This window comes from Juglans regia, chromosome 2 (assembly GCF_001411555.2).
Source record: "Juglans regia cultivar Chandler chromosome 2, Walnut 2.0, whole genome shotgun sequence".
In the NCBI taxonomy this organism is placed as follows: Eukaryota; Viridiplantae; Streptophyta; class Magnoliopsida; order Fagales; family Juglandaceae; genus Juglans; species Juglans regia.
In genome coordinates this window covers 3,455,942-3,468,644 of record NC_049902.1, presented here as the reverse complement: position 1 = coordinate 3,468,644, position 12,703 = coordinate 3,455,942, and the positions used below count along the sequence as shown (strand labels likewise).

General features: G+C 34.7%; 2 protein-coding genes across 2 annotated transcripts; one reads left to right on the top strand and one right to left on the bottom strand.

Moving 5' to 3' along the window:
• Window positions 1–1,769: 1,769 nt before the first annotated feature.
• On the top strand, window positions 1,770–4,621 carry LOC108999161 (bidirectional sugar transporter SWEET5-like). The gene is made up of 6 exons (XM_018975956.2): window positions 1,770–1,890; window positions 2,653–2,689; window positions 3,021–3,237; window positions 3,351–3,512; window positions 3,634–3,753; window positions 4,191–4,621. Exons 1-6 carry the CDS (start codon window positions 1,848–1,850, stop codon window positions 4,305–4,307), a joined length of 696 nt encoding a protein of 231 aa, XP_018831501.1. The 5' UTR covers window positions 1,770–1,847; the 3' UTR covers window positions 4,308–4,621.
• Window positions 4,622–4,915: 294 nt separating this feature from the next.
• Window positions 4,916–12,210, bottom strand: LOC108999264 (serine/threonine-protein kinase STY13-like). The gene is made up of 6 exons (XM_018976129.2): window positions 11,623–12,210; window positions 10,430–10,551; window positions 7,998–8,194; window positions 7,681–7,855; window positions 5,635–5,769; window positions 4,916–5,457 (listed from the first exon to the last, which is right to left on the bottom strand). Exons 1-6 carry the CDS (start codon window positions 11,915–11,917, stop codon window positions 5,251–5,253), a joined length of 1,131 nt encoding a protein of 376 aa, XP_018831674.1. The 5' UTR covers window positions 11,918–12,210; the 3' UTR covers window positions 4,916–5,250.
• Window positions 12,211–12,703: the final 493 nt, after the last annotated feature.

The following is a 12,703-nucleotide window of genomic DNA, read 5'->3' as shown; positions in this document are numbered from 1 at the left end:
CAAGATTAATAGATTTAGAACCATGATGAATAGAAAATTCTAAAAAGTTAAAAATATAAGCATGAGTTTTTCTTTAATTAAAAATAATTTCTTCTAACTTAAACTATTAAGTTGCCATGTATCCTTTGAGAATTATTGAGTTAGAGACTTAAAAAAAAAAGAATAATTATATTAGTCATTTTTCCTTTATATTTAAAAACTCTCATTTTTTATCTGACATTGTTAATCTTATTAAAAAAGATGAAAAATTCTTCTCATTAGTTACCATTCACCACTCCACACCTTATGATGAGCACCAAGATAGGCCTAGTCTTAAAGATCATTTGCAAGTTTCATATGGACCAATTACAGGGTCAAAAGCTAAGAAGGTCAAGGAGGCAATACAATGATTGATGAAATCCACTTGGAATGAAACTAGGAAGACTCCAATACTCAAGATGGGCTTCAGAGAAGGAGATCTAGTTTTGATCCACTTGATACAAGCTATGAAAGACATGAGGTAGAGTTATTGTTTGGACCTTATTTAATTTATTAAAAGGGCTTATTTTATTAGTTATAGGAATTAGTCTAGAATAATGGGGATTGAGGATGTTTGACCAACATATGTTTTATGAACTAGGGTTTCAAAAGAAGTTTTTAAGGGTAGTTTATGGATTGTTTTAATTTGCAGCTATGGCTTCTTTTGGGAAGGCCTTGTATTCCGCCCAAGGGTATTTTGGAAAAGGATTTTATGTTAACCTAGGGTTTTTGGTGGATTGAGATATGTAAATTACTGTAGTCGCGATACTATTCACTAATGGATACTTTAGAAGATGAGGCTGTATTTTGGCTAGATTTTTTTATTAGGTTTTGATTTAAATACTTTTTGTAATCTCATTTTAATTAGTTTATGAAATTTGATGAATTTATTCATTGTGAGTTAAATTTATCTCTTATTGTTCTTGAATGAACTTTTGAACTTATCAAAAGTAAATCACAACCTTTGTGGTGTTCTTCCTTATAATTTAGGTTCTTGAGACAAGTTCTTCAACGGGTCTAGATTTTCATATAATCTAAGTTCTTGAAACGAGTTCCTCAACAGGTCTAAATTTTTCATTGGCATGATTTTGGCTTTTTTGGGTGAGTTTTTAAATTGATTGTGGGTTCAAGGGATTCCATTCCTACGGGTTCATATCACCTTATGAAAAACACCCCCACATCCTATGAAAAAAAAAAACAAATTTACATGTCATGTGTAGGCTGTGTGATGTGAACAGTTGATGATTTGTAACAAAACTCAAAAAAGATAAGTGTCTCTCATGTGCTTAAAGCCACACAACACTTACTTCCTTTAATCCAATTTGGAAGAAATTAACTTGCATTATAAATTATATATATAAAAACAAGATTTTAAACTCATAAAAAGGAAAAAAAAAAAAAAAAAGGTGAGTGCCTAATTAATAATCATTAATTCTAGTTAGTTTGTGACAATCAGATCAGAATAATTAATTCAAGGATAAATCGAAAATAAAGGATCAAGTTACAAGTGTGGAAATAGAGTGGCTATATATACTAATTCAAGAACGCAGACACAGCAATGGATGACACATTTCTGTTCACTAATTACTAATGAGTAGTATTCAGTGGAACGTGGCATTTTGTTAATTTTCTAGGACAGTTATCATCATCCGTGTTATATTGCTACAAAAAATGAATTTAGGAAGATTTTGTTTTTGTGGGTTTTTCGATAAATATAAATAAATAAATAAAATAAAAACTATACTAATTTATTCTTCTATTTTCTTAATAAATTCGTTTTCTTGTTCAAAGTATCTCTTATCTTTTTCCTGGACAATATTGCAGCAAGTATGGTTGACACTGAGACAACTAGAACCATTGTGGGTGTCCTCGGTTAGTCATGCTTCAAACCTTCTTCATCATTAATATACTTTATATATATATATATATATATATATATGTTTTAATTTCATGTTTTGATCATCAGAGCATTCATTTTGTCGTGTAATTTCAATCACAGAATTTGAGGTAATTTAATGAAATTACCTGAGAAAATTTAAGGGATGTTAGCTTTCATTTTATCAAAGGCCTAGATTTTCTTTTTCTTATCTTTGATGATAATGAAATGAAAATAATTAGAGGAATTGCAAGTTTTTCTGGATATATAAGAATGATCTCAATGCATGTAGAACATGATCAAGCTGATGAATAGAATGATATATAGCTAGGTACCCATTTATTACTTCATTGTATCATTGCTATATCAGAACTAGTTATATATGTTAGGTAGAATTATATATATATATATATATATTTATATATATATGCATATTAATTAAAACTTCAAAGATGAAATTAAAAGCATTGATAATTCGAGGATGCATATGGAAGATAGTCTATAATCCAATACATAAAGCTAAACCACATGATATATAATTTATTAGTAAATCTATATACAACTGTGAAATGTGTAAACGCCGCGTAATCGTTTTGAAAAAAATTAAGATTTATTATTAAAAAATTAATTTTTTTGATGTGGATCTCATGTTTTATTCTATTTTTTCAAAGCAATTACACAATGATTGCACAATCCACAATTGTAAATATATTTTCTCATAATTTAATATTCCTCAAGTTTCTCCTTTCTGTTTGCAGGGAATATTCTCGCTCTAGGTTTATTTGCCTCCCCAATGTAATCTCTCTCGCTCTAACTCAAATATGCATGGAAAACGATTCATTCAAGTTCAATTTAAGGGTTTGATAATTAATAAAGACAGACACATGAAGTAAGCTATACAATATTTATGAGTACTGTCACATCAAATACTCGATAAATATTAAAGAGCTCACTCACTTGATCATGCATGTCTCTTAATTTCCCGCTCAAGCCAACCCGAACTTGAGGGGAATTTGATTCCAAACATACACATGATCATGAATTTTTTCATATACTAATTGCCCGTAGGCTGATTTTTATGTTCTCCTAATAGTCATAGTAAAATGGTGAATATTAAAAATGGCAGCCCAACATTCATAAAAATATACAAGGCAAAATCAGTGGAAGACTTCAAGCCTGATCCATACTTAGCAACAGTACTCAACTGCGCAATGTGGTGCATCTACGGTCTTCCCTTTGTGCATCCAGACAGTTATCTTGTCATCTCAATCAATAGCGCTGGCCTTATAATCGAGCTCATCTATCTCGTCATCTTCTTCATATATTCTCCCTTCTCTAAGCGTGTAAGTAAATCAAACCACATATATATATATATATATGTACGTTGGTTTTGCTGCATCATGTTCTTCATTATCTTAATTAACATGTTTTTAGTTTTGTTATGTTTGTCTTTCAGCGGAAGATCATCATTGCTCTTGTGATTGAAACCATCTTCTTTGTCTGCGTAGTTGTCATCACCCTGCAAGTTTTCCATACCACCAAAGACAGATCCATGATAATTGGAACATTATGTATTATCTTCAATATCGTGATGTATGCTTCACCCCTGACAGTCATGGTATGTATGTATGTATGTATGCCTCCTCCGATGCCATGCATCCACAGGAAATTTATTTACTACTGTTAGTATTTTACTTTTAACTTGGATCTGTATTTTTTTGCTTTCTTTGTGATGGCAGCGCATGGTCATTAGAACAAAGAGTGTGAAGTACATGCCATTCGCTCTCTCACTGGTCAACTTCTGCGATACTATTGTTTGGATGATTTATTCGCTCCTAAAGTTCGATGTCTACATCTTGGTAACTCCATGGATCGTTTTATTGTTTTCCTGCTACTTGACTTAAAGCCTAGAGCTAGTATATGCCTCGGAATAGAAAAATTATATTTACAAGTTGTATGGATGACACGTTCTCCATATATCTAACACGACAAGATTTAAGTTGTAAAATGATTTAATTTTAAACTTGTCTTGCAAATCAAATTATATTGTCTCGGCGGTATGGAAGGTGTGGCTTGCAACTCAAAAAACTCTAATGACACATGATCATATTCTTTTGTTAGTTGAGTCGAGTCGAGTCGAGTCAATTACTTTGAAGGGACACAAAACTAGTTTAGTTTTGTTTTCAATTCAAATTAGGGGAATTAGATACAATTAACGTGCCAAAGGTTCTTTGGTGGCTTCGAGGATTAGTAGGCAAACTTAACATATTCTTAATTGTTTTTGATTTGGTGCTAGATTCCCAATGTTTTGGGAGCGTTTTCTGGTTTGGTGCAGCTCATTCTGTATGCCATCTACTACAGGCCGACCCAATGGGACACAACAGCTCGCGAGACCCAACTCTTTTATGCATAAGAATCTTAATGCTATTCCCAGTTCAATTTTGTAGCCGTATTCACTTTTTTCATGTGCCTGCATAAGGTTTTACACTTCTTCAAAACACAGAACAGTTCCCACATACCAAAATAGAAAAGAGATAAACGTGATTTGATTAGAAATGTCAAGTAATGTATCATGAAATTACTGTACATGGATCAGCAAGCAGGTCGTCTTCTTTTTCATTGCAGATTCTGTAACAAACAACAGGCATGACTTCATCAGGCCATGCTTGTCATCATCTGGCAGGTTTTAAAAACTGGGGCTGGTAAACAATACCCTTGATTTTGGAATATTCTTCCTCAAATTAAAAATAAAAGAGCAAAGGTGGTAAAATGTGCTGGAGAGGCATTACAGGTAATTTAAGCTTATTTCATTATACTGATCCAATCATCATAATCTAAACTGTCAAGCTTGCCACTGAACTGTTAATGGAGCAAGCTGGAGGTGATTTGAGATAAAGAACACCTCAGGAATGACTTAGTTTTTTCCTAGAGATAAAGAGACGGGTTTGGGAAGATTTGGAATTATAACAACAATTGATTTCACTCCATCAATCCAATGCATATAGTGGATTCAAATAACAGTGAGGTTCAACTTTATATAGCCAATGATAATTGATCAAACTATAATAATGGGACATCCATCTTACAGGGAGGTTGCAGGGCCAGTCCAACAACCAGAGTAAAATACACATATTGGGGAAATTCAAAACTTATTTTGACAAAAGAAATATACATCTTGAAAGGGAAGCAAAAACTTTGCATCATCCAACAAAGTGAGATGTGGCACAGCTCCGCCCATCACCGTCTGTTTTCTCGCATCAAGATATCCCAAGTTTTGTTATCTTCTGTGTAACTACAGTTGGATCTCTCCAGTCTTTGAAATAATTACATAAAGTTATTTATGAGGACCAAAGAATTTAAGGTCCACGATACTTGCGGAAGCAAAGACAACCTTGGGACTGATCGAGTGGGATCATACCTCCGCCTTTAGATGTATCAATGGCCTCTATCATGGAAACTACCTCTTCCATCTCTGGCCGCTTGTCGGGATTGGCATCCCAGCAGCGCTTCATTACATTTGCCAGGGAACTTGGGCAGCATCTTGGTATCTCTGGCCTCAGATTCTGGGATTTCATTACGAGAACATCGCCCAAGAAAATAATTAACCATAATGAATTAGACTTCCTTAAAAAAAGAAAAAAGAAAAAACGACTCCTGCAGAAAGACTTGAAAAAACGACTCCTGCAGAAAGACTTGACACTTATAGGGTAGAATGATTTCCGATAAGAGCTGATGCTTACCTGCCGAACCACAGCTGAAGTCACTTCTGTGAAACTAAGGTCAGGATACGGCATGTCACAGCAATATATCTCCCACAAACAGATGCCAAAACTGTACACATCACATTTCCTGTTATATGGATTGCCATTGAGAACCTGTAAACCGCATACAAGTCAATGATTAGCTCTAAGTTACCTAAAACACAGATCATTGTGGTAGGCAGAAAAAAATGGGAATGTGGTGTGCTCCTTAGTTCTTATAATGAGGTAACTCACCTCGATAGTTTCATGAGTTAAAGGTGACAGGTAATCTTGAGACAAATCATTAACTGTATCTTGGTTTTGCTGGAAAATCTTATTATGTAAGATCTACCATTTCTTTTAAGTCATCCTTCAAAACATGATAAATAAAGAAGAAAATTTTATCCCCGCAATTAGAGGATTAAATAAAAACAAGCTGTGTGTTTTGGATCAAACAATCCCAAAGCTGCTCGCTAAGGTAATAGTAGCTTGGTTTTGCTAGAAATTGTAGCTTGGTTTAGGTGAAAAAGCTTATTATGTATGATCTAGTATTTCTTTAAGCCATCCTTCAAAACATAATAAATAAAGAAGAAATCTTTATCTCCGAACTTATTGCATTTGAAAATAAATTCCCCATGTTTTGGATCAAACAAACCCCAAGCTGCTCACAATGTAATAGTGAGTTAAAATTCTGAGTAAGCTCTTAGCTAAAACAATAGGGCCAGTAATTCAACACCTCCGTTGTACTTACAGTGGTGGAACCAGGAGTTTATGTTAGAGGGGCCAAGCCAGAAAATTCATTCTACTATGTAGAAAAATATGATAAAAATTTAAAATATAAATAATGCACTTTTAATACAATTTATGTATCTTAAAAAGTGTACACATTAAAGTTCACCAATATGTGTCTTAATGTGTCAAGAATGATTTATCATTGAGATAACATTTAGTTACCCATTAGTCATACAAAAGGAAAAAAAAAAAGGAAGATTCTAAGTATCTAAAATAGAAGTTTACGGTCTTTTACAGAAATAAAATCATCAAGTATTAAATCTAAATCAAACTTCTTAGCAATTTGGGGTTTACATAGAACAAGTGTTTTTATTAATTATTCAGCCATGAAAATATCTGAAAATGGAAGGTTGCTTTTAGCATAATTTGTTTTTAATGAAGACTTTTTTTCAATAAAAAAAAATCGAGTAGCTAAGCAGCTCAATTGTTTGATAATTAAGGATAGAAAACATGACAATTGCTTAATAAAGCCAGAAGAAAAAAAAAAAACTTTTTGTTTGTTTCTTTTGTAGGGTAGGTGAAAAGTTGTGTGGTTCGTGCCATTTTCTTTTTGATGTAATCTGATTGTTTTTTCCATAACCATTAGGGACAAGTGGTGATTTCACATGGTATAAGAGCAGAGGTCCTGAGTTTGAACCATGACTCTACACTCTATCTCATTTAATTAAATATTCCAAGTGTTGGGCCCACTTATTGAGGGAGAGTCAGGCTCACACGTGATAGAGAGTGTTAAGAATATAATACCAATAATTAAATCTACATTTTCCTATCAACTTAAACTTTTGGACTTCATAGTTGGTTTGGATTTTTTTAGTGAAATTGGGCCTATAAATGATCAGATGACTTAGTAGAAAGTAAAAAGGAGGTGCCATTACTCTTTTTCTTTGGGAAGGGGAGGTGCATGGCCGCCCCCAGTCCAAACGTGGGTCTGCAACTGTGTACTTATTAAAATAACCATCATCGTGCTAACTGCTATTGGAAGAACTCCTCTTTGCAGAGACAACATAGAGCCAGAAGTGCCTATTTTTTAAAATTAGATAAAACTGAGATTGATAGCTTTGCCCTAAGAAGGCATCCACTTCATAATAAAGGAATGTTTTTTTATAATAAAGGAATGCTATGGATGTATATGCTCTCTATTTGTTCCCTAAGCACAAATGGACAAGTAAAAATCCCAGAAGAATCAACTAGAAGTAGTTTGCATAGTTTTGAAGTCTTAATTTGAAAATTAGCACTTAAATAAATAGACTATACCTCGGGAGCCATATAACCAAGTGTCCCTGTCTCCCCAGTCATGTCATTAGGATTTGAAGCCTCAACACGAGCAACTCCAAAGTCAGCGATTTTTACTGTACGTGTCTTGTCCAATAGCATGTTCTCTGTCTTTACATCTCTGTGAACAATTTTCTGCGAGTGAAGGTAACTCAACCTACGAGATATAGTGCATATTGAGCTTTCAAGTGCCTTGTTAGAAAAAATTACAAGTCATGTGTCATTTTTGAACTGGAAACCACAGTATTATGAAGAACAAAAGAATTGCAAACACTGAACAAGATACAAATGGTGGGTACCCCCTAGCAAGATCTAGTGCAAGCTGGATGACGACCTTAAAAGCTAGCTTCCTTCTCCTGTTTTTTATGAGGTAAGATTTCAGAGCACCCCCAGGCAGATATTCCACAACAACACAACAGATATTACTTGGCATGCCAATTTGACCATTATCAGTTTGTATCTGTAGTTCTGATGAGCCCATTGTTGCCCCTATAAACTGGATGGTAAAAAGACCATAATGTCAAATAAGACAGAAACTACAATGAAGGATGACAGAAATATTAATAATTTCGTCCATTTTCCACAAAAACAGAAAAAAAAACCAATTGAGAAAGGGGGAAAAAAAGAATCAACCTGAACTGTATGTACTGCACAGTCATAATAGCTAAAACATCCAAATGCACCAACTCTTTTTAATCGTCAGACAGCAATAGTACTCAAATTGCTACTATGACATTGGGAGATGAGAAATGCAGCCCAGAATATCAAATTAATGAAAATGAAATTCAAAAGGGAAAAAACATGGTTTGAGGCTTCCTTAGTCGATAACATTAGCAGCCCTATACCCTGCCTTTTCTTTGTCCCACAAGAAGCAAGGCTTCCCGCCATGGTCAAAACTTCAAGGTTTGTGCTAATTAGATCAAATGGCCAAATATTTTATAAAGGAAACACAAAGGGAACTCTGGATCACAAGGATTATATAAATACACATGAGGGCATTGCCTCTCCTAAGTTACATGTGATAGAATGGCATCAGACATTTTCAACAATAATTGAAATTCGTTTTCTTCCCTTAATTGTTCTTTTAGCACAGGTAGTGGTTATGGAACCATTTCTCAATTTGTGTTAGCTTCAGATGCTGACTCCAACATGCCTTTCCATGTCTCTCACTTCCATGGAGATCAATGCAAGGAGCAATTTAGGTAGCTCAAACACGTTAACCACTTTTTCCAGCACTTTTTTTAGCTTTGAAGGAGTAAATTACAACAATTTTAAAGAAATGGAGCAGCATTTTCGATTGTAGCCTGCATGTTTGATACAGATATTTGGACTAGGCAGCAATACTTGAGTTTGTTTGATTCAACTTAACCAATTCAGGTTGGTCTAATTCACTTAACAGTTTCAAAATGAAAACAATATAGGAGATTGCTTATAAAAAAGGCAGAGGTGCCTCGCATCTATCTGAAAAGATCTATTATGCAACAAGATTAGCTATCCATAAAGCCTGTACTCCTCAGTTCCATGTCCAGAGTGGTTTATCTGGAGAAACAGGGCTCCTCCCAAAGTGGCTTTCTCCATGGGGACAGCAGCACCAGAGAAAATCCTCACATCGAACAACGTGAGGAGATGTGGCATCATGGTGGTATTGGAGGTGTAGGAAAAGTGAGGAAACGTGGACCATCTACTTCTGCATTGTGAGATAGCTAGCACCCTTGTGCTTCCCTTGTGTTGTTGAGTGGGTTCATCCATACTTCCTGTGTACTGGGAGAACATCCGTCTCCATTATTAATAAAATTTTATCTTACTCGTCGAAAAAAAGGTTCCATGTCGACCTAAAGTCCTCAACCATCTTGATCTAGTCATATCAAGGGAAGAAAGCATCCTTGGTCCCACATGGTATTTATATGACAACACACAGTTGGCTGATTGGTTTCATGTATCACTCAATAATGCTTAAGAGTTGCACGACATTTTGCCACGATGCATACCAGATCCCAAATTAGATTAACCTTTTTGAAGAGTTTATCATGAAACATCCATTAGTTTAATTTGTTCCAAGTGACATTGGGTGTATATAATAAAAAAAACCAGCCTACTTGAGATGTATCATGAACCACAAGGAAAACAAAACTTTTGCGAATGAAGAGGTTCCTAATCCTGGAAAAGAATCACTCCTAAGCAATTACCGCAACTAGATTGAATTGCTGGAATCTAGTGTTTATTTCTTGACTTGATAATAGCTTTGGAATACCACTAAGGATCATATGAACCTCATATTCTTAAATATTCATTTAAATCTGAAGATTGTGGGAAGACAGTGGAAGAGCTTAAATCCCCTGTGCCAAAAATGCTTTATGTCCAGATTTTGGCTCAGAACAGTTTCGGCTTTCCTAGTTATGGTGAGCTTACGTCTTTTTGTGTTTCTTTTTCCCCCTAGATGGGTGTTTTCTCTTGAATACACCTTGTGTAATTGGGTGGTTTGTGCCCATCTGAGCTCATAATAATTTTCTTACCAAGTGGCCCAAAAATGTGGTAGAAGAGCCAACAAAGGAAAAAAGAAAATGAAAACCATGAAAATGAATCATTCAGTGTACTAACAGAAAGATAATGAAACCAAAAGAGACAACAGATTCACGGTCCATAATTTTATAAAAAGGTAACATTAAAATTATATATATATATATAAATGCAGATACAGAAGACAGAAAAGATGCAGAACTAGAGAGTAAACCTTAGTAACATTTGGATGTTCTAGCTTATGCCACACAGCAACTTCTTGCGTAAAAGCTGCCCTTAATGAAGCAATCTCAGCTTCTGTCCTATGACCCTCCTCACCCCAATCGAGCAATTTAACTAAATATCAAGAAAGAATACAGACCACAGAAAACCACTGTTAACAGCTTCTGGGTACTACCGTTAATGATAAATAACAAATGTAACCCACTTAGCATAACAAATTCAAAAGAGGCTAACATAATCTTACAAAGAAATTCAATAGCTTTACTAAATTGTGATGGCGATGAGAGGAGAAAACTAATCGTAATATTTAGATACCAGACTAGATTAATTACCATTTTTCTTGATAAGACCATTTTTTCTAATAAGACCTTAACTATAGGCAGAGATCACATGAACGTCCACAAATACAATAGCATCAAACAAGTATGTCCTATCATCAGCAAATTCACTCCGAACCCGTGTATAAGTTACAGATTTCATAAGAGTACAGAATCCCCAATCCCTTCTAGCTTGTAATTAGGTTCATCTCCTTTATACTTCCTGTGTACTTGGCCTTACCTAATTACGTAGTTTTAATAAATTCTTTTCACTTATAAAAAAAAAATCCCCAAGGATTAAGAAATTTTAATAGTTATTAAAAAGATAAAAAGTAGAAAAAGTACCAAGAGATTGTGTCAGCTTGCCAGTCAGAATGGTCCCTCAATTCGCTATAGGACCGACCAAATTAAAGTATTATATCAAAATCAACCAAATTGGTCGAAGACAAGTGCATGCATGTATGCAGAACCAACTGGGTATCATTTGAATTGTCAAATCGTTAAGAAAAGATTAGATTAATCCAAAGAAAAAAACACAAATACTACAAGTAACAACTTTCCATACAAAAAAAGCTCCTTCAAGAAATGACAATTATGAAAACTATATTAACGGCAGCCCCAGCCACAAGAATGGAAAAACTACTAGTAAAAAAGGAGAATGGGTTCCGAGGGAAACAAAAATGGGAACGTTGTGAATTGAGATTTCAAGCCAAAAACTAAGAACAAAATTAAAAAGAAACAATAAAATTTGTGTAAAATATAAAATTTGGCAGATTATAATCAAACGAAAAGGAGAAGTAGATATAGAAGAAGAGAAAATAATAATAATAAAAAAATTACAAGTCGGGTGTGAGGAAGGGAGACAGACCGGCGACATCCTGGCCGTCGTAGATGCCACGGTGAACGGTGCCGAAGGTGCCACGGGCAATGACGGCCTTGATGACGAGCTTGGAGGGATCGATCTCCCACTCCTGCCTCTCCTTCTTCACAGTCCTGGAGGTGGTTCTGACGTCAATATGAATACTATTGCTAAGAGTATGGTTAAAAGTGCCATCCTCCTTCTTCTTGTTCTTCTCCATGATCCAAGCCCTGTTGAGGTGCTCGTCCAAGCTCTTCAGATCAATCTGATCGGCCCTCACAAACCCATCGCTGCTCTTCTCCATCTCTTGGCTCTCTCTGAATCGGGTATGCTTAAAGATCAGAGAGAACAGTGAGAGTGCGCTAAAGGTTGGGTTTTAACCATGTGGGTGTAGATATGGTGGATCATCTTTCTCTTTGTTTCCACTAAATGTGTAGTTTTTGCTGTGGATGAGTGTTTCTTCCTTCGCCAATTATCACCCATGTGTGCACATGGAACTGCCTGTTCATAAACGTGTGCTTCTGACCCACTCTGGTCTACCCCTCTCCTCCCCTACTCCCCGGTACTCTCCTTCCTCTTCCCCATCCCTCTACTATTTAAACATTTTTCTTTTCATTTTTACATGTCTTCTTCTATTTTATTCATTAATTCCATCACTTATATTGCTGAATAAATGGTTATTCCAAAGTTTTCAGTAATCTATCTAGAATATTTTTTTTGTTTTTTGACTTTTTTTGGTTGGTGGTGTTGTAGCGAGAGCATATCTGAGGTTATATTCGGAAGGAAAATGATAGGGGACCGAAAGTGATATTTTTTGTATTTTTTTATTAGTTAAAAAAAAGTAATTATTGGTGAATGTATGTATTTTTTTTAATATTTAACAAATATTTTTAAAAAAAAGTACAATTATACTTATTTGTACAATGAAACACCATTTTCGATCCTCTAACATTGTCGTCCTATTTTAAAAATAGTGAACACTCATAAATGATATAATTAGAGTTTTCTTGAAATAATTATAAATTATAAAAATAATTTCTTCTTCTTTGATAATGCAAAATCTCATTCATCAACCTCTTATTCAATCCAA

Coding starts and splice junctions, on each gene's coding strand:
- LOC108999264 (XM_018976129.2), bottom strand. CDS start 11,917: ATGGAGAAGAGCAGCGATGGGTTTGTGAGGGCCGATCAGATTGATCTG. Junction 8,195..10,429: donor AACATCCAAATGTTACTAAG/GTTTACTCTCTA, acceptor TTTACCATCCAG/TTTATAGGGGCAACAATGGG. Junction 5,458..5,634: donor CTTCAGCTGTGGTTCGGCAG/GTAAGCATCAGC, acceptor ATGAAATCCCAG/AATCTGAGGCCAGAGATACC.
- LOC108999161 (XM_018975956.2), top strand. CDS start 1,848: ATGGTTGACACTGAGACAACTAGAACCATTGTGGGTGTCCTCG. Junction 3,513..3,633: donor CTTCACCCCTGACAGTCATG/GTATGTATGTAT, acceptor TTGTGATGGCAG/CGCATGGTCATTAGAACAAA. Junction 3,754..4,190: donor AGTTCGATGTCTACATCTTG/GTAACTCCATGG, acceptor ATTTGGTGCTAG/ATTCCCAATGTTTTGGGAGC.